Source organism: Scyliorhinus torazame, chromosome 30, assembly GCF_047496885.1.
Source record: "Scyliorhinus torazame isolate Kashiwa2021f chromosome 30, sScyTor2.1, whole genome shotgun sequence".
NCBI classification, from domain to species: domain Eukaryota; kingdom Metazoa; phylum Chordata; class Chondrichthyes; order Carcharhiniformes; family Scyliorhinidae; genus Scyliorhinus; species Scyliorhinus torazame.
Genome location: NC_092736.1, coordinates 27,379,470 through 27,406,445, shown reverse-complemented (window position 1 = coordinate 27,406,445; position 26,976 = coordinate 27,379,470). Strand labels below are relative to the sequence as shown.

At 56.7% G+C, this 26,976-nt stretch overlaps 1 protein-coding gene across 1 annotated transcript in view; it reads right to left on the bottom strand.

Moving 5' to 3' along the window:
• The window catches only part of man2c1 (mannosidase, alpha, class 2C, member 1), a 134,473-nt gene extending 108,269 nt beyond the window's left edge, over nt 1-26,204 (bottom strand). The window contains exons 1-3 of the mRNA XM_072493048.1: nt 26,045-26,204; nt 14,737-14,862; nt 13,913-14,036 (exon numbers count right to left, since the gene is read on the bottom strand). Of these exons, the coding sequence (XP_072349149.1) occupies nt 13,913-14,036; nt 14,737-14,862; nt 26,045-26,142 (348 nt within the window). The 5' untranslated portion in view covers nt 26,143-26,204. The remainder of the gene's footprint in view (nt 1-13,912; nt 14,037-14,736; nt 14,863-26,044) is intronic.
• Between the last annotated feature and the right edge of the window lie 772 nt (nt 26,205-26,976).

The window sequence follows — 26,976 nt, the reverse complement described above, 5'->3', positions numbered from 1 at the left end:
GAATTGCGTTGTGCAGTAATGTACAAATGGCTAAATAGGTTAAGAGCTTTGTCATGCATGCAGAATCAGCACATCACAGGTTGAAAGGCACGAACTAATGGCCTTCAATCTGAACAATCCTACAAATATCACCCAAGCCTCATAGTGTTTGACGTGCTCCGAGAAACATATTACACATATACAGAATTCCTACAGTGCAGAAGGAGGCTAATTGGCCCATCGAGTCTACACCGATACCCTGAAAGAGCAGCCTACCTAGGTCCGCTTCCCCCACCCTATTCCCATAACCCCACCTAACCTTCATATCCTTGGACACTAAGAGGAAATTTAGAATGGCCAATCCACCTCAGCTGCACGTCTTTGGACTGTGGGAGGGAACCCACGCAGTCACGGGGAGAATGTGCAAACTCCACACAGTCACCCAAGGGCGGAATTGAACACGGATCCATGGCGCTGTGAGGCAGGAGTGCTAACCACTGTACCACCCGTGCCAACTTCTGTCTGTTGACTACAGCTAGCAAGTATATAGTTTAATCATGTGGGTTTGTGTCACAATATAGGAACAGTCCAGCTTTACAAGATTATTATGCAAGTCCAGAGTTGCCCAATACATCAGCTGCTTGGATCATTGGGAATGCAAATGTAGGGCAGCATGGTGGCGCAGTGAGTAGCACTGCGGCCTCACGGCGCCGAGGTCCCAGGTTCGATCCCGGCTCTGGGTAACTGTCCGTGTGGAGTTTGCACATTCTCTCCGTGTCTGCGTCGGGTTCGCCCCCACAACACAAAGATGTGCAGGGTAGGTGGATTGGCCACACTAAATTGCCCCTCAATTGGAAACAAATGAATTGGGTACTCTAAATTTATATATAAAAAAAGGGAATGCAAATGTAGCTAACTTCATTGCTGATGAGTAAATAAAAATTGAGATGCACCATTGTTGGATATTTAATATTTTTTTTTTAATAATATTTTATTGAAAATTTTTGGTCAACCAACACAGTACATTGTGCATCCTTTACACAACATTGTAACAATACAGATAATAATGACCTTTTTAAATTTAAACAAAAACAACAACAAATAAATAAATATTAAATAACAAAAAATAAAAACTAGCCCTAATTGGCAACTGCCTTGTCTCAGGCCACCCCCCCCCATCCCTCCCCCCCATCCCCCCCCACCCCCCCCCCATCCCTCCCCCCCATCCCCCCCCCCACCCCCCCATCCCCCCCCACCCCCCCCCCATCCCTCCCTCCCCCCCCCCCCCCCCCACCCCCCCATCCCCCCCCACCCCCCCCCCCCCATCCCTCCCTCCCCCCCCCCCCCCCAAGTCCTGGGCCGCTGCTGCTGCCTTCTTTGTTCTCCCCTATCTATCTTTCCGCAAGATATTCGACGAACGGTTGCCACCGCCTAGTAAATCCTTGAGCCGACCCCCTTAGGACGAACTTAATCCGCTCTAACTTTATGAACCCCGCCATATCATTTATCCAGGTCTCCACCCCCGGGGGCTTGGCTTCTTTCCACATTAGCAATATTCTGCGCCGGGCTACTAGGGACGCAAAGGCCAAAACATCGGCCTCTTTCGCCTCCTGCACTCCCGGCTCTTGTGCAACCCCAAATATAGCCAACCCCCAGCTTGGTTCGACCCGGACTCCTACTACTTTCGAAAGCACCTTTGTCACCCCCATCCAAAACCCCTGTAGTGCCGGGCATGACCAAAACATATGGGTATGATTCGCTGGGCTTCTCGAGCACCTCGCACACCTATCCTCCACCCCAAAAAATTTACTGAGCCGTGTTCCAGTCATATGTGCCCTGTGTAATACCTTAAACTGAATCAGGCTTAGCCTGGCGCACGAGGACGACGAGTTTACCCTGTTTAGGGCATCTGCCCACATCCCCTCCTCAATCTCCTCCCCTAGCTCTTCTTCCCATTTCCCTTTTAGTTCGTCCATCATAGTCTCCCCTTCGTCTCTCATTTCCCTATATATATCCGACACCTTACCATCCCCCACCCATTTCTTTGAGATGACTCTGTCCTGCACCTCTTGTGTCGGGAGCTGCGGGAATTCCCTCACCTGTTGCCTCGCAAAAGCCCTCAATTGCATGTGCCTGAATGCATTCCCTTGGGGCAACCCATATTTCTCGGTGAGCGCTCCCAGACTCGCAAACTTCCCATCCACAAATAGATCTTTCAATTGCGTTATACCTGCTCTTTGCCACATTCCATATCCCCCATCCATTCCCCCCGGGGCAAACCTATGGTTGTTTCTTATCGGGGACCCCCCCAGTGCTCCGGTCTTTCCCCTATGTCGTCTCCACTGTCCCCAAATCTTCAGTGTAGCTACCACCACCGGACTCGTGGTATAGTTCCTTGGTGAGAACGGCAATGGGGCTGTCACCATAGCCTGCAGGCTGGTCCCCCTACAGGACGCCCTCTCTAATCTCTTCCACGCCGCTCCTTCCTCCTCTCCCATCCACTTACTCACCATTGAAATATTAGCGGCCCAATAATACTCACTTAGGCTCGGTAGTGCCAGCCCCCCCTATCCCTACTACGCTGTAAGAATCCCTTCCTCACTCTCGGAGTCTTCCCGGCCCAAACAAAACCCATGATACTCTTTTCTATCCTTTTGAAAAAAGCCTTCGTGATCACCACCGGGAGACACTGAAACACAAAGAGGAATCTCGGGAGGACCACCATCTTAACCGCCTGCACCCTCCCTGCCATTGACAATGCTACCATATCCCATCTCTTGAAATCTTCCTCCATCTGTTCCACCAACCACGTCAAATTTAGCCTGTGCAATGTGCCCCAATTCTTAGCTATCTGGATCCCCAGGTAACGAAAGTCTCTTGTTACCTTCCTCAACGGTAGGTCTTCTATTTCTCTACTCTGCTCCCCTGGATGCACCACAAACAGCTCACTCTTCCCCATGTTCAATTTATACCCTGAAAAATCCCCAAACTCCCCAAGTATCCGCATTATTTCTGGCATCCCCTCCGCTGGATCCGCCACATATAGTAGCAGATCATCCGCATATAAAGATACCCGGTGTTCTTCTCCTCCCCTAAGTATTCCCCTCCATCCCTTGGAACCTCTCAGCGCTATCGCCAGGGGCTCAATCGCCAGTGCAAACAGTAATGGGGACAGAGGACATCCCTGCCTTGTCCCTCTATGGAGCCGAAAATATGCCGATCCCCGTCCATTCGTGACCACACTCGCCACTGGGGCCCTATACAACAGCTGCACCCATCTAACATACCCCTCTCCGAACCCAAATCTCCTCAACACCTCCCACAGATAATCCCACTCCACTCTATCAAATGCTTTCTCGGCATCCATCGCCACTACTATCTCCGTTTCACCCTCTGGTGGGGCCATCATCATTACCCCTAACAACCTCCGTATGTTCGTGTTCAGCTGTCTCCCCTTCACAAACCCAGTTTGGTCCTCATGAACCACCCCCGGGACACATTCCTCTATTCTCATTGCCATTACCTTGGCCAAGACCTTGGCATCTACATTGAGGAGGGAGATTGGTCTGTAGGACCCGCATTGTAGCGGATCCTTTTCCTTCTTTAAAAGAAGCGATATCGTTGCTTCTGACATAGTCGGGGGCAGTTGTCCCCTTTCCTTTGCCTCGTTAAAGGTCCTCGTCAGTAGCGGGGCGAGCAAGTCCAAATATTTTCTGTAAAATTCAACCGGGAATCCGTCCGGTCCCGGGGCCTTTCCCGTCTGCATGTTCCTAATTCCTTTCACCACTTCTTCTACCGTGATCTGTGCTCCCAATCCCATCCTTTCCTGCTCTTCCACCTTGGGAATTTCCAGCCGATCCAAAAACTCCATCATTCTCTCCCTCCCATCCGGGGGTTGAGCTTCATACAATTTTTTATAAAATGTCTTAAACACTTCATTCACACTCTCCGCTCCCCGCTCCGTCTCTCCATCTTCGTCTCTCACCCCCCCTATTTCCCTCGCTGCTCCCCTTTTCCTCAATTGGTGTGCCAGCAATCTGCTCGCCTTCTCTCCATATTCATACTGTACACCCTGCGCCTTCCTCCATTGTGCCTCTGCAGTGCCTGTGGTCAGCAAGTCAAATTCCACATGCAGCCTTTGCCTTTCCCTATACAGTCCCTCCTCCGGTGCTTCCGCATACTGTCTGTCCACCCTCAAAAGTTCTTGCAACAACCGCTCAAAGAACAAACAAAGAACAAAGAAATGTACAGCACAGGAACAGGCCCTTCGGCCCTCCAAGCCCATGCCGACCATACTGCCCGACTAAACTACAATCTTCTACACTTCCTGGGTCCGTATCCTTCTATTCCCATCCTATTCATATATTTGTCAAGATGCCCCTTAAATGTCCCTATCGTCCCTGCCTCCACTACCTCCTCCGGTAGTGAGTTCCAGGCACCCACTACCCTCTGCGTAAAAAACTTGCCTCGTACATCTACTCTAAACTTTGCCCCTCTCACCTTAAACCTATGCCCCCTAGTAATTGACCCCTCTACCCTGGGGAAAAGCCTCTGACTATCCACTCTGTCTATGCCCCTCATAATTTTGTATACCTCTATCAGGTCTCCCCTCAACCTCCTTCGTTCCAGTGAGAACAAACCGAGTTTATTCAATCGCTCCTCATAGCTTATGCCCTCCATACCAGGCAACATTCTGGTAAATCTCTTCTGCACCCTCTCTAAAGCCTCCACATCCTTCTGGTAGTGTGGCGACCAGAATTGAACACTATACTCCAAGTGTGGCCTAACTAAGGTTCTATACAGCTGCAACATGACTTGCCAATTCTTATACTCAATGCCCCGGCCAATGAAGGCAAGCATGCCGTATGCCTTCTTGACTACCTTCTCCACCTGTGTAGCCCCTTTCAGTGATCTGTGGACCTGTACTCCTAGATCTCTTTGACTTTCAATACTCTTGAGGGTTCTACCATTCACTGTATATTCCCTACCTGCATTAGCCCTTCCAAAATGCATTACCTCACATTTGTCCAGGTTAAACTCCATCTGCCATCTCTCCGCCCAAGTCTCCAGACAATCTAAATCCTGCTGTATCCTCAGACAGTCCTCATCGCTATCCGCAATTCCACCAACCTTTGTGTCGTCTGCAAACTTACTAATCAGACCAGTTACATTTTCCTCCAAATCATTTATATATACTACAAAGAGCAAAGGTCCCAGCACTGATCCCTGTGGAACACCACTGGTCACAGCCCTCCAATTAGAAAAGCATCCCTCCATTGCTACCCTCTGCCTTCTATGGCCTAGCCAGTTCTGTATCCACCTTGCCAGTTCACCCCTGATCCCGTGTGACTTCACCTTTTGTACTAGTCTACCATGAGGGACCTTGTCAAAGGCCTTACTGAAGTCCATATAGACAACATCTACTGCCCTACCTGCATCAATCATCTTAGTGACCTCCTCGAAAAACTCTATCAAGTTAGTGAGACACGACCTCCCCTTCACAAAACCGTGCTGCCTCTCACTAATACCCGCTCCCGTTCCTTACTCTCCTGCTTCCCTTTATGTGTCCTTATTGATATCAGCTCCCCCCTAACCACCGCCTCCCAGACCACTCCCACCTGAACCTCCCCATTGTCATTGAGTTCCAAGTACTTTTCAATGCATCCCCTCACCCTTAAGCACACCCCCTCATCCGCCATTAGTCCCATGTCCATTCTCCAGGGTGGGCGCCCTCTTGATTCCTCCCCTATCTCCAAGTCTACCCAGTGTGGGGCATGATCCGAAATGGCTATATCCGTATATTCCGTTCCCCTCACCCTCGGGATCAATGCCCTACCCAACACAAAAAAGTCCATGCGTGAATAGACTTTATGGACATAGGAGAAAAACGAGAACTCCTTACTCCTAGGTCTACTGAATCTCCACGGGTCCACCCCTCCCATCTGCTCCATAAAATCCTTAAGCACCTTGGCTGCTGCCGGCCTCCTACCAGTCCTGGACTTCGACCTATCCAGCCTTGGTTCCAACACCGTGTTAAAGTCTCCCCCCATTATCAGCTTTCCGGTCTCTAGGTCTGGGATGCGTCCTAGCATTCGCCTCATAAAATTGGCATCGTCCCAATTCGGGGCATACACGTTTACCAACACCACCATCTCTCCCTGTAATTTGCCACTCACCATCACGTATCTGCCCCCGTTATCCGCCACTATAGTCTTTGCCTCGAACATTACCCGCTTCCCCACTAATATAGCCACCCCCCTGTTTTTCGCATCCAGCCCCGAATGGAACACCTGCCCTACCCATCCTTTGCGCAACCTAACCTGATCTATCAGTTTCAGGTGCGTTTCCTGTAACATGGCCACATCTGCTTTAAGTTTCTTAAGGTGTGCGAGTACTCGTGCCCTCTTTATCGGCCCGTTAAGCCCCCTCACGTTCCACGTGATCAGCCGAGTTGGGGGGCTTCCCACCCCCCCCCCCCCCTTGCCGGTTAGCCATCATCTTTTTCCAGCTTCTCGCCCAGTTCCCACGCAGCTGTATTTCTCCCAGACGGTGCCCCCCCGCCCATCCTTTCCCGTACCCACTCCCCCCTTTCCCCAGCAGCAGCAACCCAGTAATTCCCCCCTCCCCCCGCTAGACCCCCCGCTAGCATAATTACTCCCCCCATGTTGCTCCCAGAAGTCAGCAAACTCTGGCTGACCTCGGCTTCCCCCCGTGATCACGGCTCGCCCCGTGCGGCGCCCCCTCCTTCCTGCTTCTCTATTCCCGCCATAATTATCATAGAGCGGGAACCAAGCCCGCGCCTCTCCCTCGGCCCCGCCTCCCATGGCCAACGCCCCATCTCCTCTCCCTCCCCACCTCCCCCCATCACCACCTGTGGGAGAAAGAAAAGTTACCATACCGCAGGATTAATCATACAATCCCTCTTCGCCCCCCCCCCCACTCGTCCCACCACTTTGTCCAAACGTTCATTTTCGTAGTCCAATCATTCCAATTTTTCTTCTACAATAAAAGTCCACGCTTCATCCGCCGTCTCAAAGTAGTGGTGCCTCCCTTGATATGTGACCCACAGTCTTGCCGGTTGCAGCATTCCAAACTTTATCTTTTTTTTGTGAAGTACCGCTTTGGCCCGATTAAAGCTCGCCCTCCTTCTCGCCACCTCCGCACTCCAATCTTGATAGACGCGGATCACCGCGTTCTCCCATTTACTACACCGAGTTTTCTTCGCCCATCTAAGGACCATTTCTCTATCCTTAAAACGGAGAAATCTCACCACTATGGCTCTGGGAGCTTCTCCTGCTCTCGATCCTCGCACCATAACTCGGTATGCTCCCTCCACCTCCAACGGACCCGTCGGGGCCTCCACTCCCATTAACGAGTGCAGCATCGTGCTCACATATGCCCCGACGTCCGCCCCCTCCACACCTTCAGGAAGGCCAAGAATCCTCAAGTTGTTCCTCCTTGCGTTATTTTCCAGTGCCTCCAACCTCTCCACAGATCGTTTCTGGTGTGCCTCCTGTATCTCCGACTTCACCACCAGGCCCTGTATATCGTTTTCATTCTCTGCTGCTTTCGCCTTCACGACCCGAAGCTCCTGCTCCTGGGTCTTTTGTTCCTCTTTCAGCCCTTCAATCGCCTGTAATATCGGGGCCAACAACTCTTTCTTCATTTCCTTTTTTATCTCCTCCACGCAGCGTTTCAAAAACTCTTGTTGTTCAGGGCCCCATATGAAACTGCCACCTTCCGACGCCATCTTGGTTTCTGCTTGCCTTCCTTGCCGTTGTTCCAAAGGATCCGCTGCAATCCGGCCACTTTCCTCTCCTTTTTCCATCCGTGTCCAGGGGGAACACCCTTCTGGTTTACCGCACGGTGTTTTCAGCCGTTAAAATTGCCGTTGGGGCTCCTATCAAGAGCCCAAAAGTCCGTTTCACAGGGAGCTGCCGAAACGTGCGACTCAGCTGGTCATCGCCGCACCCGGAAGTGGATATTTAATATTGATGTGTACATGTGAGCTTTACACGGTAGCATTGTGGATAGCACAATTGCTTCACAGCTCCAGGGTCCCAGGTTCGATTCCGGCTTGGGTCACTGTCTGTGCGGAGTCTGCACATCCTCCCCGTGTGTGCGTGGGTTTCCTCCGGGTGCTCCGGTTTCCTCCCACAGTCCAAAGATGTGCAGATTAGGTGGATTGGCCATGATAAATTGCCCTTAGTGTCCAAAATTGCCCTTAGTGTTGGGTGGAGTTACTGGGTTATGGGGATAGGGTGGAGGTGTTGACCTTGGGTAGGGTGCTCTTTCCAAGAGCCGGTGCAGACTCGATGGGCCGAATGGCCTCCTTCTGCACTGTAAATTCTAGGATAACCTTTTTTGTGCATGTGTTGGTAAAATTATAAGACAAGAGCAGACTGTATTTTCTTTGTTGCTGTGAGTGCTTTACATCCTCGGTTACTGAACAATACAATGTGTTTATTCAGTAAATACACCTTTTTTTTTAATATATATTCTTTCACGGGATGTGGGCGTCGCTGGTTAGGTCAGCATATATTGTCCATCCCTAATTGCCCCTTGAGAAGGTGGTGGTGAGCTGCCTTCTTGAACCGCTGCAGTCCATGTAGTGGAGGTACGTCCCCTCTGCTGTTAGGTAGATAATTCCAGGATTTTGACCGACCGACAGTGAAGTAACGGCCGATATATTTCAAACAGCGATGGAGAATGGGCAGCACGGTGGCACACTGGGTTAGCACTGCTGCCTCATGGCGCCGAGGTCCCAGATGCGATCCCTGTGGATTGGCCACGCTAAAATTGCCCCTTAATTGGAAAATTGAATTAGGTACTCTAAATTTAAAGAAGAAAATAAAAAGACGTTGAGTGACTTGGAGAGGAACCTGCAGGTGGTGGTGCCCCCATGCGTTTGCTGCCCTTGTCCTTCTGGGTGGTTGTGGGTTTGTAAAGGGCTGTCGAGACAGCCTTGGTGAGTTACACATTGCTGCCACTGTGCGTCAGTGGGGGAGGGAGTGAATGTTTAAGGTGAATGGAAGTGATTGGCACGCTGCTTTGTCCTGGATGGTGTCAAAATCTTGGGTGTTTTCGCGCACCTAAAGGGACTGAAGGCAGATGTGGTAATGCTCCAGGAGACACATTTGAAGGTGGCAGATCAGGTTAGGCTGAGAAAGGGGTGGGTAGGGCAGGTCTTTCACTCGGGGTTGGACGCGAAGAATAGAGGGGTGGCGATTCTGGTGGGGAAACGGGTGTCATTTGAGGCGCTGAACATTGTGGCAGACAATGGAGGTCGGTACGTGATGGTGAGTGGTAGGTTGCAGGGGGTGCGGGTGGTATTGGTGAATGTATATGCCCCGAATTGGGATGATGCCAGATTTATGAAGCGCATGTTGGGTCAGATTCCGGATTTGGAGGCAGGGAGCCTGATAATGAGGAGGGACTTTAACACGGTGCTGGACCCAGCACTGGACCGGTCTAGGTCCAGGACGGGTAAGAGGCCGGCTGCGGCTAAGGTGATTAGGGGGTTTATGGACCAGATGGGGGGAGTGGATCCATGGAGGTTTGCCAGGCCGGTTGCCAGGGAATTTTCCTTTTTTCCTCGCGTCCATAAAGCCTACTCCTGGATAGATATTTTCATCGTGAGTAGGGCGCTAATCCCAAGAGTGGAGGGGACGGAATATTCGGCCATAGCCATTTCAGATCATGCCCCGCATTGGGTGGAGCTGGAGCTGGGGGAGGAGAGGGACCAGCGCCCGCTGTGGTGCCTTGATGTGGGACTGTTGGCAGATGTGGAGGTGTGCGGGCGGATTCGGGGGTATATCGAAAGATAATTAGAGGTCAATGACAATGGGGAAGTGCAGGTGGGGGTAGTCTGGGAGGCGTCGAAGGCGGTGGTCAGGTGAGAGCTAATCTCCATTAGGGTCCAAAGGGAGAAGAGAGGACAGAGAGGGAGAGACTGGTGGGGATATATTAAGGGTGGACAGGAGCTATGCAGAGGCCCCCGAGAAGGGACTACTTAGGGAGCGACGGAACCTCCAGACAGAATTCGACTTGCTGACTACTGGGAAAGCAGAGGCGCAGTGGAGGAAAGCACAGGGGGCGGCGTATGAGTATGGGGAGAAGGTGAGTCGGATGCTGGCACATCAGCTTTGGAAGAGGCAGCGAGGGAGATTGGTGGAGTTAGGGATAAAGGGGGGAATACGGTGCGGCGTGCGGTGGGAATAAACGAGGCATTCAGGGACTTCTATGGGGATCTGTACAGGTCTGAGCCCCCGACTGGAGAGGGGGTGATGCGCCAATTTCTAGATCGGCTGAGGTTCCCGAGGGTGGAGGAGGAGCAGGTGGTTGGGCTGGGGGGCACCGATTGGGCTGGAGGAGCTGGTTAAGGGACTCGGGAGCATGCAGGCAGGGAAGGCCCCGGGGCCGGATGGGTTCCCGGTAGAATTTTATCGGAAGTACGTGGACCTGCTGGGCCCGCTGCTAGTGAGGACTTTCAATGAGGCGAGGGAGATGGGGACCTTGCCCCCGACAATGTCCAGGGCACAGATCTCTTTGATCTTGAAGCGGGATAAGGACCCATTACAGTATGGATCGTACAGGCCGATCTCGCTCCTCAATGTCGACGCGAAGTTGCTGGCGAAGGTTCTGGCCTCGAGAATTGAGGACTGTGTCCCGGGGGTGATTCATGAGGAGCAGACGGGATTTGTGAAGGCTAGGCAGCTGAACACCAATGTGCGGAGGCTCCTTAATGTAATTATGATGCCTTCCGTGGAGGGGGAAGCGGAGGTAGTGGCGGCTATGGACGCGAAGATGGCCTTCGATAGGGTGGAGTGGGAGTATTTTTGGGAGGTGCTGCGGAGGTTTGGGTTTGGGGAGGGGTTCATCAGTTGGGTTAGGCTACTATATAAAGCCCCGGTGGCAAGTGTGGCTATGAACCGGCGGAGGTCGGAGTACTTTCGGCTGTACCGGGGGACGAGGCAGGGGTGTCCCCTGTACCCCTTGTTGTTTGCACTGGCAATTGAGCCGCTGGCCAAGGCATTGAGGGAGTCCATGAACTGGAGGGGATTGGTTCGGGAGGGGAGAGGAACACCGGGTATCAATGTATGCCGATGACCTGTTATTGTATGTTGCGGACCCAATGGAGGGGATGGCGGAGGTCATGCGGATCCTTAGGGAGTTTGGGGACTTTTTGGGGTATAAACTTAACGTGGGGAAGAGTGAGCTCTTTGTGGTGCATTCAGGGGACCAGGGAAGGGGGATAGATGAGCTACCGCTGAAAAGGGCGGAAAGGAGCTTTCGGTACCTCGGGATCCAAGTAGCTAGGAGCTGGGGGGCCCTGCACAAGCTCAATTTGACGTGGTTGCTGGGGCAGATGGAGGAGGATTTTAAAAGATGGGATATGTTGCCACTCTCACTGGCGGGTAGGGTGCAGTCGGTTAAAATGACGGTCCTCCCGAGGTTTCTCTTTGTATTTCAGTGCCTTCCCATTCTGATCCCTAAGGCCTTTTTTAAACGGGTAAGCAGGATTTGTGTGGGCGAATAAGACCCCGAGGGTAAAGAGGGTTTTCCTGGAGCGTAGCAGGGACAGAGGAGAGCTGGCGTTGCCGAATCTATGTGGCTACTACTGGGCAGCCAATGTGGCGATGATCCGTAAGTGGGTAATGGAAGGGCAGGGGGCGGCATGGAAGAGGCTAGAGATGGCGTTGTGTGTGGGCACGAGTCTGAGGGCGCTGGTGACGGCACCGTTGCCGCTCCCGCCGACAAGGTACACCATGAGTCCAGTGGTGGTGGCGACTCTGAAGATTTGGGGGCAGTGGAGGCGTCATAGGGGTTGAGGTGGGGGCCTCGGTTTGGTCCCCGATTCAAGAGAACCATCGGTTCCTCCCGGGAAGGATGGTTGGAGGGTTTCTGAGCTGGCATCGGGCAGGGATTAAAAGAATGGGGGACCTGTTCATTGATGGGACGTTTGCGAGCCTAGGGGCGCTGGAGGAGAAATTTGGGCTACCCCCGGGAAACGCTTTTAGGTATATGCAGGTGAGGGCGTTTGTGAAACGGCAGGTAATGGAATTCCCGCTGCTTCCAGCACGCAGGATTCAGGACATGGTGATCTCGGGGGTATGGGTTGGAGAAGGCAAGGTATCGGCGATTTACCAGGAGCTGCAAGAGAATGAGGAGACCTTGGTGGAGGAGCTAAAGGGCAAATGGGAGGAGGAGCTCGGGGAGGAGATAGCTGATGCTCTGAGTAGGGTTAATTCTTCCTCCTCTTGCGCAAAGCTCAGCCTGATACAGTTTAAAGTTGTTCACAGAGCGCATATGACAAGGGCGAGGTTGAGTAGGTTCTTTGGGGTGGAGGACACATGTGTGAGGTGCTCGGGGAGCCCAGCAAATCACGCCCATATGTTCTGGACATGCCCGGCGCTGGATGGGTTTTGGAGGGGCTTTGCGAGGACTATGTCCAAGGTGGTGAATGCCCGGGTCAAGCCGAGCTGGGGATTGGCATTATTTGGGGTATCGGACGAGCCAGGAGTGCAGGAGGCGAAAGATGCCAATATTCTGGCCTTTGCGTCCCTGGTAGCCCGGCGGAGGATTTTCAACAAAATCTGTGGAAGGATGCGAAGCCCCCTAGCGTGGAAGCCTGGATCAATGACATGGCAGGGTTCATCAAGCTGGAGAGGATAAAGTTTGCCTTGCGAGGGTCTGTGCAGGGGTACTCCAGGCGGTGGCAACCGTTCCTAGATTATCTCGCGGAGCGTTAGGAGGAGGTTAGCAGCAGCAGGAACCCGGGGGAGGGGGGGTTATTGTAGTTTGGGGAAATTCTATGTATAATTCTTGCGGGTGGTGTTCTTATGTTCTGGTTTATTTTTTCTGTGGGGGGGGGGGGGGGGGTTTGTCGAAAATCTGTTGAAAATTTGAATATATTATTTTTTTAAATCTTGGGTGTTGTGGAGAATATTCCATTACACTCCTGACCTGTGCCTTGTCGCTGCTGGACATGCTTTGAGGACTCACTAACATTAGTGCAGATGACTGAAAGAGTGTCCCCATCACCACACCTGTGTACATCAGCAAATACCAGACACTGAGCTAATGGCGGCACGGTAGCACAGTGGTTAGCACCGTTGCTTCATAGCGCCAGGGCCCCAGGTTCGATTCCCGGCTTGGGTCACCGTCTGTGCGGAGTCTGCACGTTCTCCCCAAGTCTGCCTGGGTTTCCTCCGGGTGCTCCGGTTGCCTCCCACAAGTCCAGAAAGACGTGCTTGTTAGGTGAACTGGACATTCTGAATTCTCCCTCAGTGTGCTCGAACAGGCGCCGGAATGTGGCGACGAGGGGATTTTCACAGTAACTTCATTGCAGTGTTAATGTAAGCCTACTTGTGACACTAATAAAGATTATTATTAATTGGAGAGAGTTTTTAAATAAATTTAGAGTACCCAATTCATTTTTTCCAATTAAGGGGCAATTTAGCGTGGCCAATCCACCTACCCTGCACATCTTTGGGTCGTGGGGGTGAAACCCACGCAAACACAGGGAGAATGTGCAAACTTACCAGTTTGCACAGTGACCCAGAGCCAGGATTGAACCTGGGACCTCGGCACCGTGAGACTGTAGTGCTAACCACTGAGCCACCGTGCTGCCCAAAGCAGACATTTTTAAGAGGATTTAATACTGTTCTGTATTAGCACCCCACTACATTTAGTGCTGGAAATAATACAGCAGGTTTGGAAGCACTTGTGGATTGAGACACAGCTAACATTTTTGATTACGACCTTTCACTAGTTATCTCAGTTCTGATGAAAGCTCACAACTTGGGACGCAAACTCTGTTTCTCTCTCCATAAGTGTGGCTAGCCAGACCTGTTGCGTTTTCCCAGCGTTTTCTGTGTTGATTTCCCACTTCCAGCCTCTGCCATATGCTGCTTTTGTCAATTTATCGTACCTGAACGGGGATGCCATCTCGCCATACCATTGCTTCCCCATCGCACTCCCACACAAAGTGCACCTCCTCGCCTTTCCAAGCCTTTGGAATGGTCACCGTCACCCTGAACCAGGATGTCCACCATCTACAACGAAAGGACCAATTGTGAGATTGAGAGAATTGGCATCGGTCTCAAAATCAATGTGCAGACTGCCTGTTCCACTCAACTTGCAACTCGAAGGTTCCCCACCACCAAGAGAGAGAGAAATAAATCACAAAAATTAATAAAGCTTGTACTTACTGTTGACAAAATGCAAAAAATATCTAACCTGGGCCCAAGATCATTTCAGTTAACTTGAACTGGACAGGTACTGACTAAATTTCCATTAACACATGTTTTCAATAAACTTGGGAAGCACGGTAGCACAGCGGTTAGCACTGTGGCTTCACGGTGCCAGGGTCCCAGGTTCGATTCCCCGCTGGGTCACTGTCTGTGCGGAGTATGCACGTTCTCCTCGTGTCAGCGTGGGTTTCCTCCGGGTGCTCCGGTTTCCTCCCACAGTCCAAAGACGTGCAGGTTAGGTGGATTGGCCATGCTAAATTGCCCTTAATGACCAAAAAAGGTTGGGCGGGGTTATTGGGTTTACGGGGATAGGGTGGAAGTGAGGGCTTAAGTGGGTCGGTGCAGACTCGATGGGCCGAATGGCCTCCTTCTGCATTGTATGTTCTATGTTCTATAAAAGCGGAATATTCCAATATTTGCCATCGTTGCTATGTCCAGTTATGTTTTTAACTGACTAAATATTTCTCAAATCAGCCTGTATACCTTTCCCATCTATACTTACGTTGGTCCAAAGGATTCCCCAACCTTAACAGGTTTAAAGTCCCGTTTCACTGCCGTCTCATACGGGATGCGCGAGGGTGTCAGAAAAAAGGAGAGTGATTCGACTGGATAGCAAGCACCAAACAGTCTGCAAGAGACACAAGGGCAACAAGTCATCAGATGCTGTTGTACAGTTTAATGCCATCTGCAGAGCAGGTTAATCAAGACTCTCAGTGATCATACTGTACTATCTGAAAGACAAAACTCTTTGTTGAATTGGTGTAATTCCTGTGTGATTATAGATGGATCAAATGCATTATAACCATCATTGGACAGGAAGCTCAATCTGTTAAGAAATGGCAGTAGCAATGCAGTTATGTTACTGGACTCGTGATCCAGAGGCCCTGACTGATACTACAGAGATAGTTCAAATCCCAGCACATCAGCTGATGGAATTTAAAGTTAATCAATTAATAAATCTGGGATGGAAGGCTAGTATCTTCAAAAAGCTCATGACTATCAGATTGTTGCAAAAACCCATCTGGTTCAGGAATGTTCTTCAGGAAAGGAAATCTGCCATCCTTACCCAGTCTGGCCTACACGTGACTGCAGACCCACAGAAATGACTCTGCTATGGCCCAGCGAGTGATTCAGTTGATCAAACCACACCAGAAAAAAAACCGTGGGTGTACCTGCACCACATGGACTACAGCATTGATAGGCAATCTTTTACCCTGAGTATTTATCGTATATCCTGTTTTCCATGTATGGAACGATCTGCCTGCACTGTACGCAGAACAATGCTTTTCACTGTACCTCAGTACACATGACAATAAATCTAAAAAAGACTCGAGAGTGAGCTGCATAAGTGGCCCTCGTTCATCTCAATGGGCCACACGATTGAAATTGGGGCTTGTTTACTAACAAGTTATAAAAAATGCTCAATCTTTTATATATTAATATAACCGTAGCCAATTTCAAACGGCAAAAACAAGAGAAATGTTTACACTTTGGACGCAAAGGGAGCACACGGATCTCACGGTCAATGCTGTGAGCAATCGGCACGCTCCTTACTTCACTCGCCCTCGCTTTACGCACGAATCACTTCAGTCATACCAGTAGGGAGGGCAGCACGATGGCGCAGTGGGTTAGCACTGCTGCCTCACGGCGCCGAGGACCCAGGTTCGATCCCGGCCCTGGGTCACTCTCCGTGTGGAGTTTGCACATTCTCCCCGTGTCTGCGTGGGTTTTGCCCCCACAACCCAAAGATGTGCAGGTTAGATGGATTGGCCGCGCTAAATTGCCCCTTAATTGGTAAAAATGAATTGAGTCATACCGGTAGGGGAAAAAAACTACAAGGTCGGAAATCAGCAGAATGTGGCGACCCGGTGTGTGGGCAACGATTAACAAAATGTCTCGTGGGGCCGCACTCGGAACCCAGATGACGATAGTGATTCAAGGTGACAGCTCACTACCAGCTTCTGGAGAGCAATAAATGCTGGCCTTGACTGCAGTGCTCACATCCCAAGAGTGAATAATAAAAAATGGACTTGTGCATAGACTGGCAGAGAGTTATCATTGGACACGGAGTTTAACCCCTAACTGACTTCACCAGCAATGTCACTCAATACAAACTTTGCTGCAACAGTTGGTTATAATTGACATTATCAAAAATACTCTTGAAGGGCATGTGCTTTTTAAAAATATTTTATTGAAGCATTTATATAAATAAACAAAACAAATAACTGCCAGAACTCCCTCAGTTTTGGACACACCCAAAACATATGGATGGTTCGCAAGCCTCGCCGCACATCGTCCACAACCTGTCCTCTACTCCCTCAAAGAACCTACTCATCCTTGCCACCGTTAAATGCACCCTGTGAACTACTTCAAACTGAATGAGACTGAGCCTTGCACATGACGAGGGAGCAGTCACCCTCCACAGTGCCTCCTCCCACGTCCCACGTTCCCCCCCAACCCCCCCCCCCCCCCCGCCCTATTGCAGCACATCCCACCTCTTAAAATCCCTTCATCTGCTCCAAAAATTGAACTTATGCAGCTGCACCCAAACCCGCGTACCTGAAACTCGCTCCCCACCACCTTGAACGTCAGCTCCCCCAACCTCCGCTCCTGCCCTCTGGTCTCAATCGGGAACACCTCGCTCTTTCCCATGTTCAGCTTGTATCCGGAAAACCCAGCCAAAGTCCCCCAAAATCCCCATAATTTGCCAATGGGTCCGAAATACGAACCTTTTGCTCGACCCCCTCCTCCCCCCCCCCCCCCCCCCCCCCCCCAACCACTCCCGGCACAATCCCTTTCCAACCCCTCGACGCTCTAAGCGCCATTGCCAATGGGTCTATCGCCAAGGGAAAAAGCAACGGGGGAGAACGGGCATCCCGGTGCAACCCGAAATACCCCAAAGTCACCCAGTTCGTCCGCACACTTGCTACCGGTGTCTTATACGGCAATCAGACCGATTCCACAAACTCCTGCCCAAACCCAAACTGTCCCAACACTTCCTATAGATATTCCCACTCCACCTGGGTCCCTGGTGCTGTGAAGCAACAGTGCTAACCACTGTGCTACCGTGCCGCCCTCCTTCTCCTGCCAGTCCTTCCCAGTCCCTACCCCATACAATAAAAAAATTGCATCATCTCCTCTGGCATGCCAAAATAGCACTCTCAATTGTGGAGAGTCACCCAGAGGCGGGTTGGGTACAGCACTCCAAACTTCACCCCCTTCTTGAAGAGGGCAGCCTTGACCCAGTTAAACTCGGCCATCCTCTTTGCCAGTTCTGCGCCCAGGTCCTAGTACACCCGCAGCTCGTTCCCTTCCCAGGTACACTTCCTCCCCTGTCTCGCCCATTGGAGAATCTTCCCCTTGTCCGGGAAACAGTGCAACCGCACCACCCCATCGCCCTCGGAGGCTCGCCCGCCTGCGGCCTCCTCATCAGTGCCCTGTGTGCTCAGTCGACCTCCAGGGGCCGGTCAAAGGCCCCCTCCTCTATCGGCTTTTCCAACACCTTGGCCACATACGTGCCGCTCATTCAAAGACTTGGGGCATCCCCACAATCCGCAGGTTTTGTCTTCTGGGGCGGTTCTCCAGATCCTCCAACTCCTTCTGCCGCTTTTGTGTCTCCCGCATCACTCCCATCTCGGTCACCAACGAGGCGAACTGCTCCTCGTGCTCCCCCGCCATCTCCTCCACTTTCTGGATTGCCTGGCCCTGGGACTCCAGCCTCTGCTTGACACGATCGAACCCCTCTTTAAGCGGCTCTACCAGCCTGGCTAGGTCCTCCTGGGCTTCCCTTCGCTGGTGGTTGAACTTCTCATTTAAGAGGTCCACCAGCTGCTCTGTCGACCACTGGGCAGGCAGGACAGGCCCTCTACCCTCCGCCACCTTGACCTGTGGCGCAGAAAGATTCTCTTGCTCCACCAGCTCCCTTCTTCTCGACCCACTCCTGGTCCATGGGTTCATCCACCAGCCCCACCAGTGGAGTTTCACTTTCTCCTGGCACTTCTACACCTTCTTCCATCCAAACTTCCACCCTTTGAACGGAAAAAAAGTCCACTTTGAGTGGGAGCTACCAAATGTGCGACCGCTCACTCCATGGCCGCCACCGGAAGTCCTTGAAGAGTATTTACTGTAGGACATTAAATAAAGTGAACCAGTATATATCCATTTGGAAGAGTATTTACTTTCAAGGTGTATACCAAACACAGTTAGCGACTGTAGCTCTGGATTGTTATTTGTAGAGGAACTTCAGTGTTTCTTGTATTTTGCTTCTGCACCCCAACAGGGAGCTAGATTATTAACCAGGGAACACCAAGATCTACACTGCAAGAATGAGTTCTGATCCAAGGTCAGAGATCGGAAACGTCTAGTTTCTCTGTCCACAGATTCTGCCAGACTTGCTGAGATTTACCAGCATTATCTGTGTATTTATAAGATTTCCAGCATCTGCAGTATTTGGGGAGGATTCGAGAATATGTGGGGTGATGGGAGGGTTGGGGGGGGCTGTGTTTTGGGAGGAGAGTGCATGTGGTTGTTTGGGAGAGGTGGAGTCTGTTCCTTTTTTTGGAGTTGTGGATAGTTATGGGTGGGGTTTGGGGTTGTTTGTGCAGTGTAGGCGGTCTGTCTTTGCTCTGGGGGTATGTTTTGTGTGGGGTTCAGTCTCTGCTCTGGGTTTGTTTGTGTGGACTGTGGTTTGGGAGGGCTGTTTGGGTTTTGTATTATGTTCAGTATCTGATCTGGGGGGGTTGTGTGTGTGGGGGGGGGGATGATTTGGGGGAACAATTGTGGTCTTGAGAGGGGTTTTGTGTGGGGGCTTTTTCTGCTCTGGAAGAATTTGTAAGTTTGTGTGTGTAGGGATGGTTTTGGTTTTGTGGGGGAGTTTTGTGAGGGGGTCTGTCTCTGTTCTGGGGTATTGTCGAGGGGGTTTGTGAGGGCTTGTGTGCGGGTGTCTGTGTGCGGGCGACTTGTGTGGGGGCTTTGTGGGGCGTTTGTGTGAAGGTGTCTGTCTGAGAGGTTGTGTGTGTGTGTGTGTGTGTGAGGGAGTCTGTGCCTGGAGGTCTATGTCTGGGGGTCAGTTTGAGTGTCTATGTGAGGGGGGGGGGTCAGTGTGAGGGGGGTCAGTGTGAGGGTGGTCAGTGTGAGGGGGGTCAGTGTGAGGAGGGGTCAGTGTGAGGGGGGGTCAGTGTGAGGGGGGGTCAGTGTGAGGGGGGGTCAGTGTGAGGGGGGGTCAGTGTGAGGGGGTGAGGAGGGTCAGTGTGAGGGGGGGTTAGTGTGAGGGGGTCAGTGTGAGGGGGGTCAGTGTGAGGGGGGTCAGTGTGAGGGGGGTCAGTGTGAGGGGGGTCAGTGTGAGGGGGGTCAGTGTGAGGGGGGTCAGTGTGTGAGGGGGTCAGTGTGAGGGGGGTCAGTGTGAGGGGGGTCAGTGTGAGGGGGGGTCAGTGTGAGGGGGGTCAGTGTGAGGGGGTCAGTGTGAGGGGGTCAGTGTGAGGGGGTCAGTGTGAGGGGGGTCAGTGTGAGGGGGGTCAGTGTGAGGGGGTCAGTGTGTGGGGGGTCAGTGTGAGGGGGGTCAGTGTGAGGGGTGTCAGTGTGAGGGGGGTCAGTGTGAGGGGGTCAGTGTGAGGGGGTCAGTGTGAGGGGGTCAGTGTGAGGGGGGTCAGTGTGAGGGGGGGGCAGTGTGAGGGGGGGCAGTGTGAAGGGGAAGGGGAAGGGGGCCAGTGTGGGGGGTCAGTGTGAGAGGGGGTCAGTGTGGGGGGTGGTGAGGGGGGTCAGTGTGAGGGGGTGAGGGGGGTCAGTGTGATTGGGGTGAGGGGGTCTGTGTGAGGGGGGTCTGTGTGAGGGGTTGAGGGGGGTTTGTGTGAGGGGGGTCTGTGTGAGGGGGGTGAGGGGGGTGAGGGGGGGGTCTGTGTGAGGGGGGTGAGGGGGGTCAGTGTGAGGGGTGTGAGGTGGGTCAGTGTGAGGGGTGTGAGGTGGGTCAGTGTGAGGGGTGTGAGGTGGGGCAGTGTGAAGGGGTGAGGGGGGTCAGTGAGGGGGGGGGTCAGTATGAGGGGGGTGAGGGGGGGTCAGTGTGAGGGGGGTGAGGTGTCGTCTGTGTGAGAGGGGTGAGGGGCGTCGGTGTGAGGAGGGTCTGTGCGAGGGGGGTCTGTGTGAGGGGGTGAGGGGGGTCTGTGTGAGGGGGGGTCAGTGTGAGGGGGGTGAGGGGGTCAGTGTGAGGGGGGTCAGTTCTGAGGGGGATCAGTGTGAGGGGGGTCAGTGTGATTGGGGTGAGGGGGGTCTGTGTGAGGGGGGTCTGTGTGAGGGGTGAGGGGGGTCTGTGTGAGGGGGGTGAGGGGGGTCTGTGTGAGAGGGGTGAGGGGGGGTCTGTGTGAGGGGGGCCAGTGTGAGGGGGCTCAGTGTGAGGGGTGTGAGGTGGGTCAGTGTGAGGGGTGTGAGGTGGGGCAGTGTGAAGGGGTGAGGGGTTCAGTGAGAGGGGGGGTCAGTGTGAGGGGGGTGAGGTGTCGTCTGTGAGAGAGGGGTGAGGGGTGTCTGTGTGAGGAGAGTCTGTGCGAGGGGGGTCAGTGTGAGGGGGGTGAGGGGGTCAGTGTGAGGGGGGTCAGTGTGAGGGGGGTGAGGGGAGTCAGTGTGAGGGGGGTGAGGGGAGTCAGTGTGAGGGGGGTCAGTGTGAGGGGGGTGAGGGGGGTCAGTGTGAGGGGGGTCAGTGTGAGGGGGGGTCAGTGTGAGGGGGGTCAGTGTGAGGGGGTGAGGGGGTCAGTGTGAGGGGGGTCAGTTCTGAGGGGGATGAGGGGAGTCAGTGTGAGGGGGTGAGGGGAGTCAGTGTGAGGGGGGCGAGGGGGGTCAGTGTGAGGGGGGTCAGTGTGAGGGGGGTCAGTGTGAGGGGGTGTGGGGGGTCAGTGTGAGGGGGGGTGGGGGGGGTCAGTGTGAGGGGGGGTGGGGGGGTCAGTGTGAGGGGGGTGGGGGGGTCAGTGTGAGGGGGGTGGGGGGGGGTCAGTGTGAGGGGGGGTGTGGGGTCAGTGTGAGGGGGGGTGGGGGGTCAGTGTGAGGGGGGGTGGGGGGTCAGTGTGAGGGGGGTGGGGGGCTCAGTGTGAGGGGGGGTGGGGGGTCAGTGTGAGGGGGGTGGGGGGGTCAGTGTGAGGGGGGTGGGGGGGGTCAGTGTGAGGGGGGTTGGGGGGTTCAGTGTGAGGGGGGGGTCAGTGTAAGGGGGGGGGTCAGTGTGAAGGGGGGGTGGGGGGGTCAGTGTGAGGGGGGAGGGGGGGTCAGTGTGAGGGGGGGAGGGGGGGTCAGTGTGAGGGGGGGTCAGTGTGAGAGGGGTGGGGTCGTCAGTGTGAGGGGGGAGAGGGAGTCAGTGTGAGGGGGGGGATGGGGGGTCAGTGTGAGGGGGGGTGGGGGGGTCAGTGTGAGGGGGGGGGTCAGTGTGAGGGGGGTGAGGGAGGTCAGTGTGAGGGGGGTGAGGGGGGTCAGTGTGAGGGGGTCAGTGTGAGGGGGGGGTCAGTGTGAGGGGGGGTGGGGGGGGTCAGTGTGAGGGGGGTGGGGGGAGCCAGTGTGAGGGGGGGTGGGGGGGTCAGTGTGAGGGGGGGTGGGGGGGTCAGTGTGAGGGGGGTGGGGGGGTCAGTGTGAGGGGGGTGGGGGGGGTCAGTGTGAGGGGGGTGGGGGGGTCAGTGTGAGGGGGAGTGGGGGGGGTCAGTGTGAGGGGGGGTGGGGGGGTCAGTGTGAGGGGGGAATCAGTGTGAGGGGTCGGGGGGTCAGTGTGAGGGGGGGGGTCAGTGTGAGGGGGGGGGTCAGTGTGAGGGGGGGGGTCAGTGTGAGGGGGGGTCAGTGTGAGGGGGGGGTGGGGGGGGTCAGTGTGAGGGGGGGTGGGGGGGTCAGTGTGAGGGGGGGGGTGGGGGGGTCAGTGTGAGGGGGGGTGGGGGGGTCAGTGTGGGGGGGGGTGGGGGGGTCAGTGTGAGGGGGGGGTGGGGGGGGTCAGTGTGAGGGGGGGGTGGGGGGGTCAGTGTGAGGGGGGGTGGGGGGGTCAGTGTGAGGGGGGGTGGGGGGGTCAGTGTGAGGGGGGGTGGGGGGGTCAGTGTGAGGGGGGGGTGGGGGGGTCAGTGTGAGGGGGGGTGGGGGGGTCAGTGTGAGGGGGGGTGGGGGGGTCAGTGTGAGGTGGGGGGTCAGTGTGAGGGGGGGGTCAGTGTGAGGGGGGGGGTCAGTGTGAGGGGGGGTCAGTGTGAGGGGGGGTGGGGGGGGTCAGTGTGAGAGGGGGGTGGGGGGGTCAGTGTGAGGGGGGGTGGGGGGGGTCAGTGTGAGGGGGGGTGGGGGGGTCAGTGTGAGGGGGGGTGGGGGGGTCAGTGTGAGGGGGGTGGGGGGGGTCAGTGTGAGGGGGTGGGGGGGGGTCAGTGTGAGGGGGGTGGGGGGGGTCAGTGTGAGCGGGGTGGGGGGGGTCAGTGTGAGCGGGGTGGGGGGGTCAGTGTGAGGGGGGGTGGGGGTGTCAGTGTGAGGGGGGGGTCAGTGTGAGGGGGGTGGGGGGGTCCGTGTGAGGGGGTGGGGGGGTCAGTGTGAGGGGGGTGGGGGGGGTCAGTGTGAGGGGGGTGGGGGGGGTCAGTGTGAGGGGGGTGGGGGGGGGGTCAGTGTGAGGGGGGTGGGGGGGGGTCAGTGTGAGGGGGGGTGGGGGGGGTCAGTGTGAGGGGGTGGGGGGGTCAGTGTGAGGGGGTGGGGGGGTCAGTGTGAGGGGGTGGGGGTGTCAGTGTGAGGGGGGGTGAGGTGGGCAGTGTGGGGGGGTCAGTGTGAGGGGGGGTGGGGGGGTCAGTGTGAGGGGGGTGGGGGGGTCAGTGTGAGGGGGGTGGGGGGGTCAGTGTGAGGGGGGTGGGGGGGGTCAGTGTGAGGGGGGTGAGGGAGGTCAGTGTGAGGGGTGTGAGGTGGGTCAGTGTGAGGGGTGTGAGGTGGGGCAGTGTGAAGGGGTGAGGGGGGTCAGTGAGAGGGGGGTCAGTATGAGGGGGGTGAGGGGGGGTCAGTGTGAGGGGAGTGAGGTGTCGTCTGTGTGAGAGGGGTGAGGGGCGTCGGTGTGAGGAGGGTCTGTGCGAGGGGGGTCTGTGTGAGGGGGTGAGGGGGGTCTGTGTGAGGGGGGTCAGTGTGAGGGGGGTGAGGGGGTCAGTGTGAGGGGGGTCAGTTCTGAGGGGGATCAGTGTGAGGGGGGGTCAGTGTGATTGGGGTGAGGGGGGTCTGTGTGAGGGGGGTCTGTGTGAGGGGGGTGAGGGGGGTCTGTGTGAGGGGGGTGAGGGGGGTCTGTGTGAGAGGGGTGAGGGGGGGTCTGTGTGAGGGGGGCCAGTGTGAGGGGGCTCAGTGTGAGGGGTGTGAGGTGGGTCAGTGTGAGGGGTGTGAGGTGGGGCAGTGTGAAGGGGTGAGGGGTTCAGTGAGAGGGGGGGTCAGTGTGAGGGGGGTGAGGTGTCGTCTGTGAGAGATGGGTGAGGGGTGTCTGTGTGAGGAGAGTCTGTGCGAGGGGGGTCAGTGTGAGGGGGGTGAGGGGGTCAGTGTGAGGGGGGTCAGTGTGAGGGGGGTGAGGGGAGTCAGTGTGAGGGGGGTGAGGGGAGTCAGTGTGAGGGGGGGTCAGTGTGAGGGGGGTGAGGGGGGTCAGTGTGAGGGGGGTGAGGGGGGTCAGTGTGAGGGGGGGTCAGTGTGAGGGGGGTCAGTGTGAGGGGGGTGAGGGGGTCAGTGTGAGGGGGGTCAGTTCTGAGGGGGATGAGGGGAGTCAGTGTGAGGGGGTGAGGGGAGTCAGTGTGAGGGGGGCGAGGGGGGTCAGTGTGAGGGGGGTCAGTGTGAGGGGGGGTCAGTGTGAGGGGGGTCAGTGTGAGGGGGGTCAGTGTGAGGGGGGTCAGTGTGAGGGGGTGTGGGGGGTCAGTGTGAGGGGGGGTGGGGGGGGTCAGTGTGAGGGGGGGTGGGGGGTCAGTGTGAGGGGGGGTGGGGGGTCAGTGTGAGGGGGGGTGGGGGGTCAGTGTGAGGGGGGGTGGGGGGGTCAGTGTGAGGGGGGTGGGGGGGTCAGTGTGAGGGGGGGTGGGGGGCTCAGTGTGAGGGGGGGTGGGGGGGTCAGTGTGAGGGGGGTGGGGGGTCAGTGTGAGGGGGGTTGGGGGGTTCAGTGTGAGGGGGGGTCAGTGTAAGGGGGGGGGTCAGTGTGAAGGGGGGGTGGGGGGGTCAGTGTGAGGGGGGAGGGGGGGTCAGTGTGAGGGGGGGAGGGGGGGTCAGTGTGAGGGGGGGTCAGTGTGAGAGGGGTGGGGTCGTCAGTGTGAGGGGGGAGAGGGAGTCAGTGTGAGGGGGGGGAGGGGGGTCAGTGTGAGGGGGGGTGGGGGGGTCAGTGTGAGGGGGGGGGTCAGTGTGAGGGGGGTGAGGGAGGTCAGTGTGAGGGGGGTGAGGGGGGTCAGTGTGAGGGGGGTCAGTGTGAGGGGGGGGGTCAGTGTGAGGGGGGTGGGGGGGGTCAGTGTGAGGGGGGTGGGGGGAGCCAGTGTGAGGGGGGGTGGGGGGAGCCAGTGTGAGGGGGGGTGGGGGGGTCAGTGTGAGGGGGGTGGGGGGGTCAGTGTGAGGGGGGTGGGGGGGTCAGTGTGAGGGGGGTGGGGGGGTCAGTGTGAGGGGGGTGGGGGGGTCAGTGTGAGGGGGAGTGGGGGGGGTCAGTGTGAGGGGGGGTGGGGGGGTCAGTGTGAGGGGGGGGTCAGTGTGAGGGGTCGGGGGGTCAGTGTGAGGGGGGGGGTCAGTGTGAGGGGGGGGTCAGTGTGAGGGGGGGGGTCAGTGTGAGGGGGGGGGTCAGTGTGAGGGGGGGGGTCAGTGTGAGGGGGGGGGTCAGTGTGAGGGGGGGGTCAGTGTGAGGGGGGGTCAGTGTGAGGGGGGGATGGGGGGGTCAGTGTGAGGGGGGGGTGGGGGGGGTCAGTGTGAGGGGGGGGGTGGGGGGGGGTCAGTGTGAGGGGGGGTGGGGGTGTCAGTGTGGGGGGGGGTGGGGGGTGTCAGTGTGGGGGGGGGGGGTGGGGGGGTCAGTGTGAGGGGGGGGTGGTGGGGTCAGTGTGAGGGGGGGGGGTGGGTGGGGGTCAGTGTGAGGGGGGGTGGGGGGGTCAGTGTGAGGGGGGGTGGGGGGGTCAGTGTGAGGGGGGGTGTGGGGGGGTCAGTGTGAGGGGGGGGTGGGGGGGTCAGTGTGAGGGGGGGGTGGGGGGGTCAGTGTGAGGGGGGGTGGGGGGGGTCAGTGTGAGGGGGGGTGGGGGGGTCAGTGTGAGGTGAGGGGTCAGTGTGAGGGGGGGGGGTCAGTGTGAGGGGGGGGGGTCAGTGTGAGGGGGGGGTCAGTGTGAGGGGGGGTCAGTGTGAGGGGGGGTCAGTGTGAGGGGGGGGGTCAGTGTTGAGGGGGGGTGGGGGGGTCAGTGTGAGGGGGGGGTGGGGGGGGTCAGTGTGAGGGGGGGTGGGGGGGTCAGTGTGAGGGGGGGTGGGGGGGTCAGTGTGAGGGGGGTGAGGTGGTCAGTGTGAGGGGGGAGGGGGGGGTCAGTGTGAGGGGGGTGGGGGGGTCAGTGTGAGGGGGGTGGGGGGGTCAGTGTGAGGGGGGTGGGGGGGTCAGTGTGAGGGGGGTGGGGGGTGTCAGTGTGAGGGGGGGTGAGGTGGTCAGTGTGAGGGGGGTGGGGGGGTCAGTGTGAGGGGGGGGTCAGTGTGAGGGGGGGGGTCAGTGTGAGGGGGGGGTCAGTGTGAGGGGGGGGGTCAGTGTGAGGGGGGGGTCGGGGTGAGGGGGGGGGGTCGGGGTGAGGGGGGGGGGGGGGGTCGGGGTGAGGGGCGCGAAGCCGCTCCGGCCCATCCCTGTCCCGGGTCCGAGCCCCGGTTCTTCTCACCGGCCCCGCAGGTTGATGTCTGTGAAATTTTCGGCGGAGATAAATTTCTGGGCCCGTTCCAGCGCCGTCCGGCGGTTCTTCAGCACCGGCCTGGCCATCGGTGCCGCCGCCGCCAGCGTCCCCCGGCCCCGACTCACGGCGACTCCTCGCACTCAGTTCCGGGGCTGCCACTGCCCCAGCAGCTCCCCACTCAGTCCCCACAGCTCCCCACTCAGTCCCCACAGCTCCCCACTCAGTCCCCACAGCTCCCCACTCAGTCCCCGCAGCTCCCCACTCAGTCCCCACAGCACCCCACTCAGTCCCCACAGCTCCCCACTCAGTCCCAGCAGCTCCCCACTCAGTCCCAGCAGCTCCCCACTCAGTCCCCACAGCTCCCCACTCAGTCCCAGCAGCTCCCCACTCAGTCCCCACAGCTCCCCACTCAGTCCCCACAGCTCCCCACTCAGTCCCCGCAGCTCCCCACTCAGTCCCCACAGCTCCCCACTCAGTCCCCACAGCACCCCACTCAGTCCCCACAGCTCCCCACTCAGTCCCAGCAGCTCCCCACTCAGTCCCCACAGCTCCCCACTCAGTCCCCACAGCTCCCCACTCAGTCCCCACAGCTCCCCACTCAGTCCCAGCAGCTCCCCACTCAGTCCCCACAGCTCCCCACTCAGTCCCCACAGCCCCAGCAGCTCCCCACTAAATCCCCACAGCTCCCAACTCAGTCCCCGCAGCTCCCCACAGTCCCCTAGCTCCCAGCCGCTCCCCACTCAGCCCCAGCAGCTCCCCACTCAGTCCCAGCAGCTCCCCACTCAGTCCCCACAGTTCCCCACTCAGTTCCCCCATCTTCCAGCAGCTCTCCACTCCGTCCCAGTAGCTCCTCACTCAGCCCCAGCAGCTCCTCACTCAGTCCCCACAGCTCCTCTCTCAGTTCGCACAGCTCCCCACTC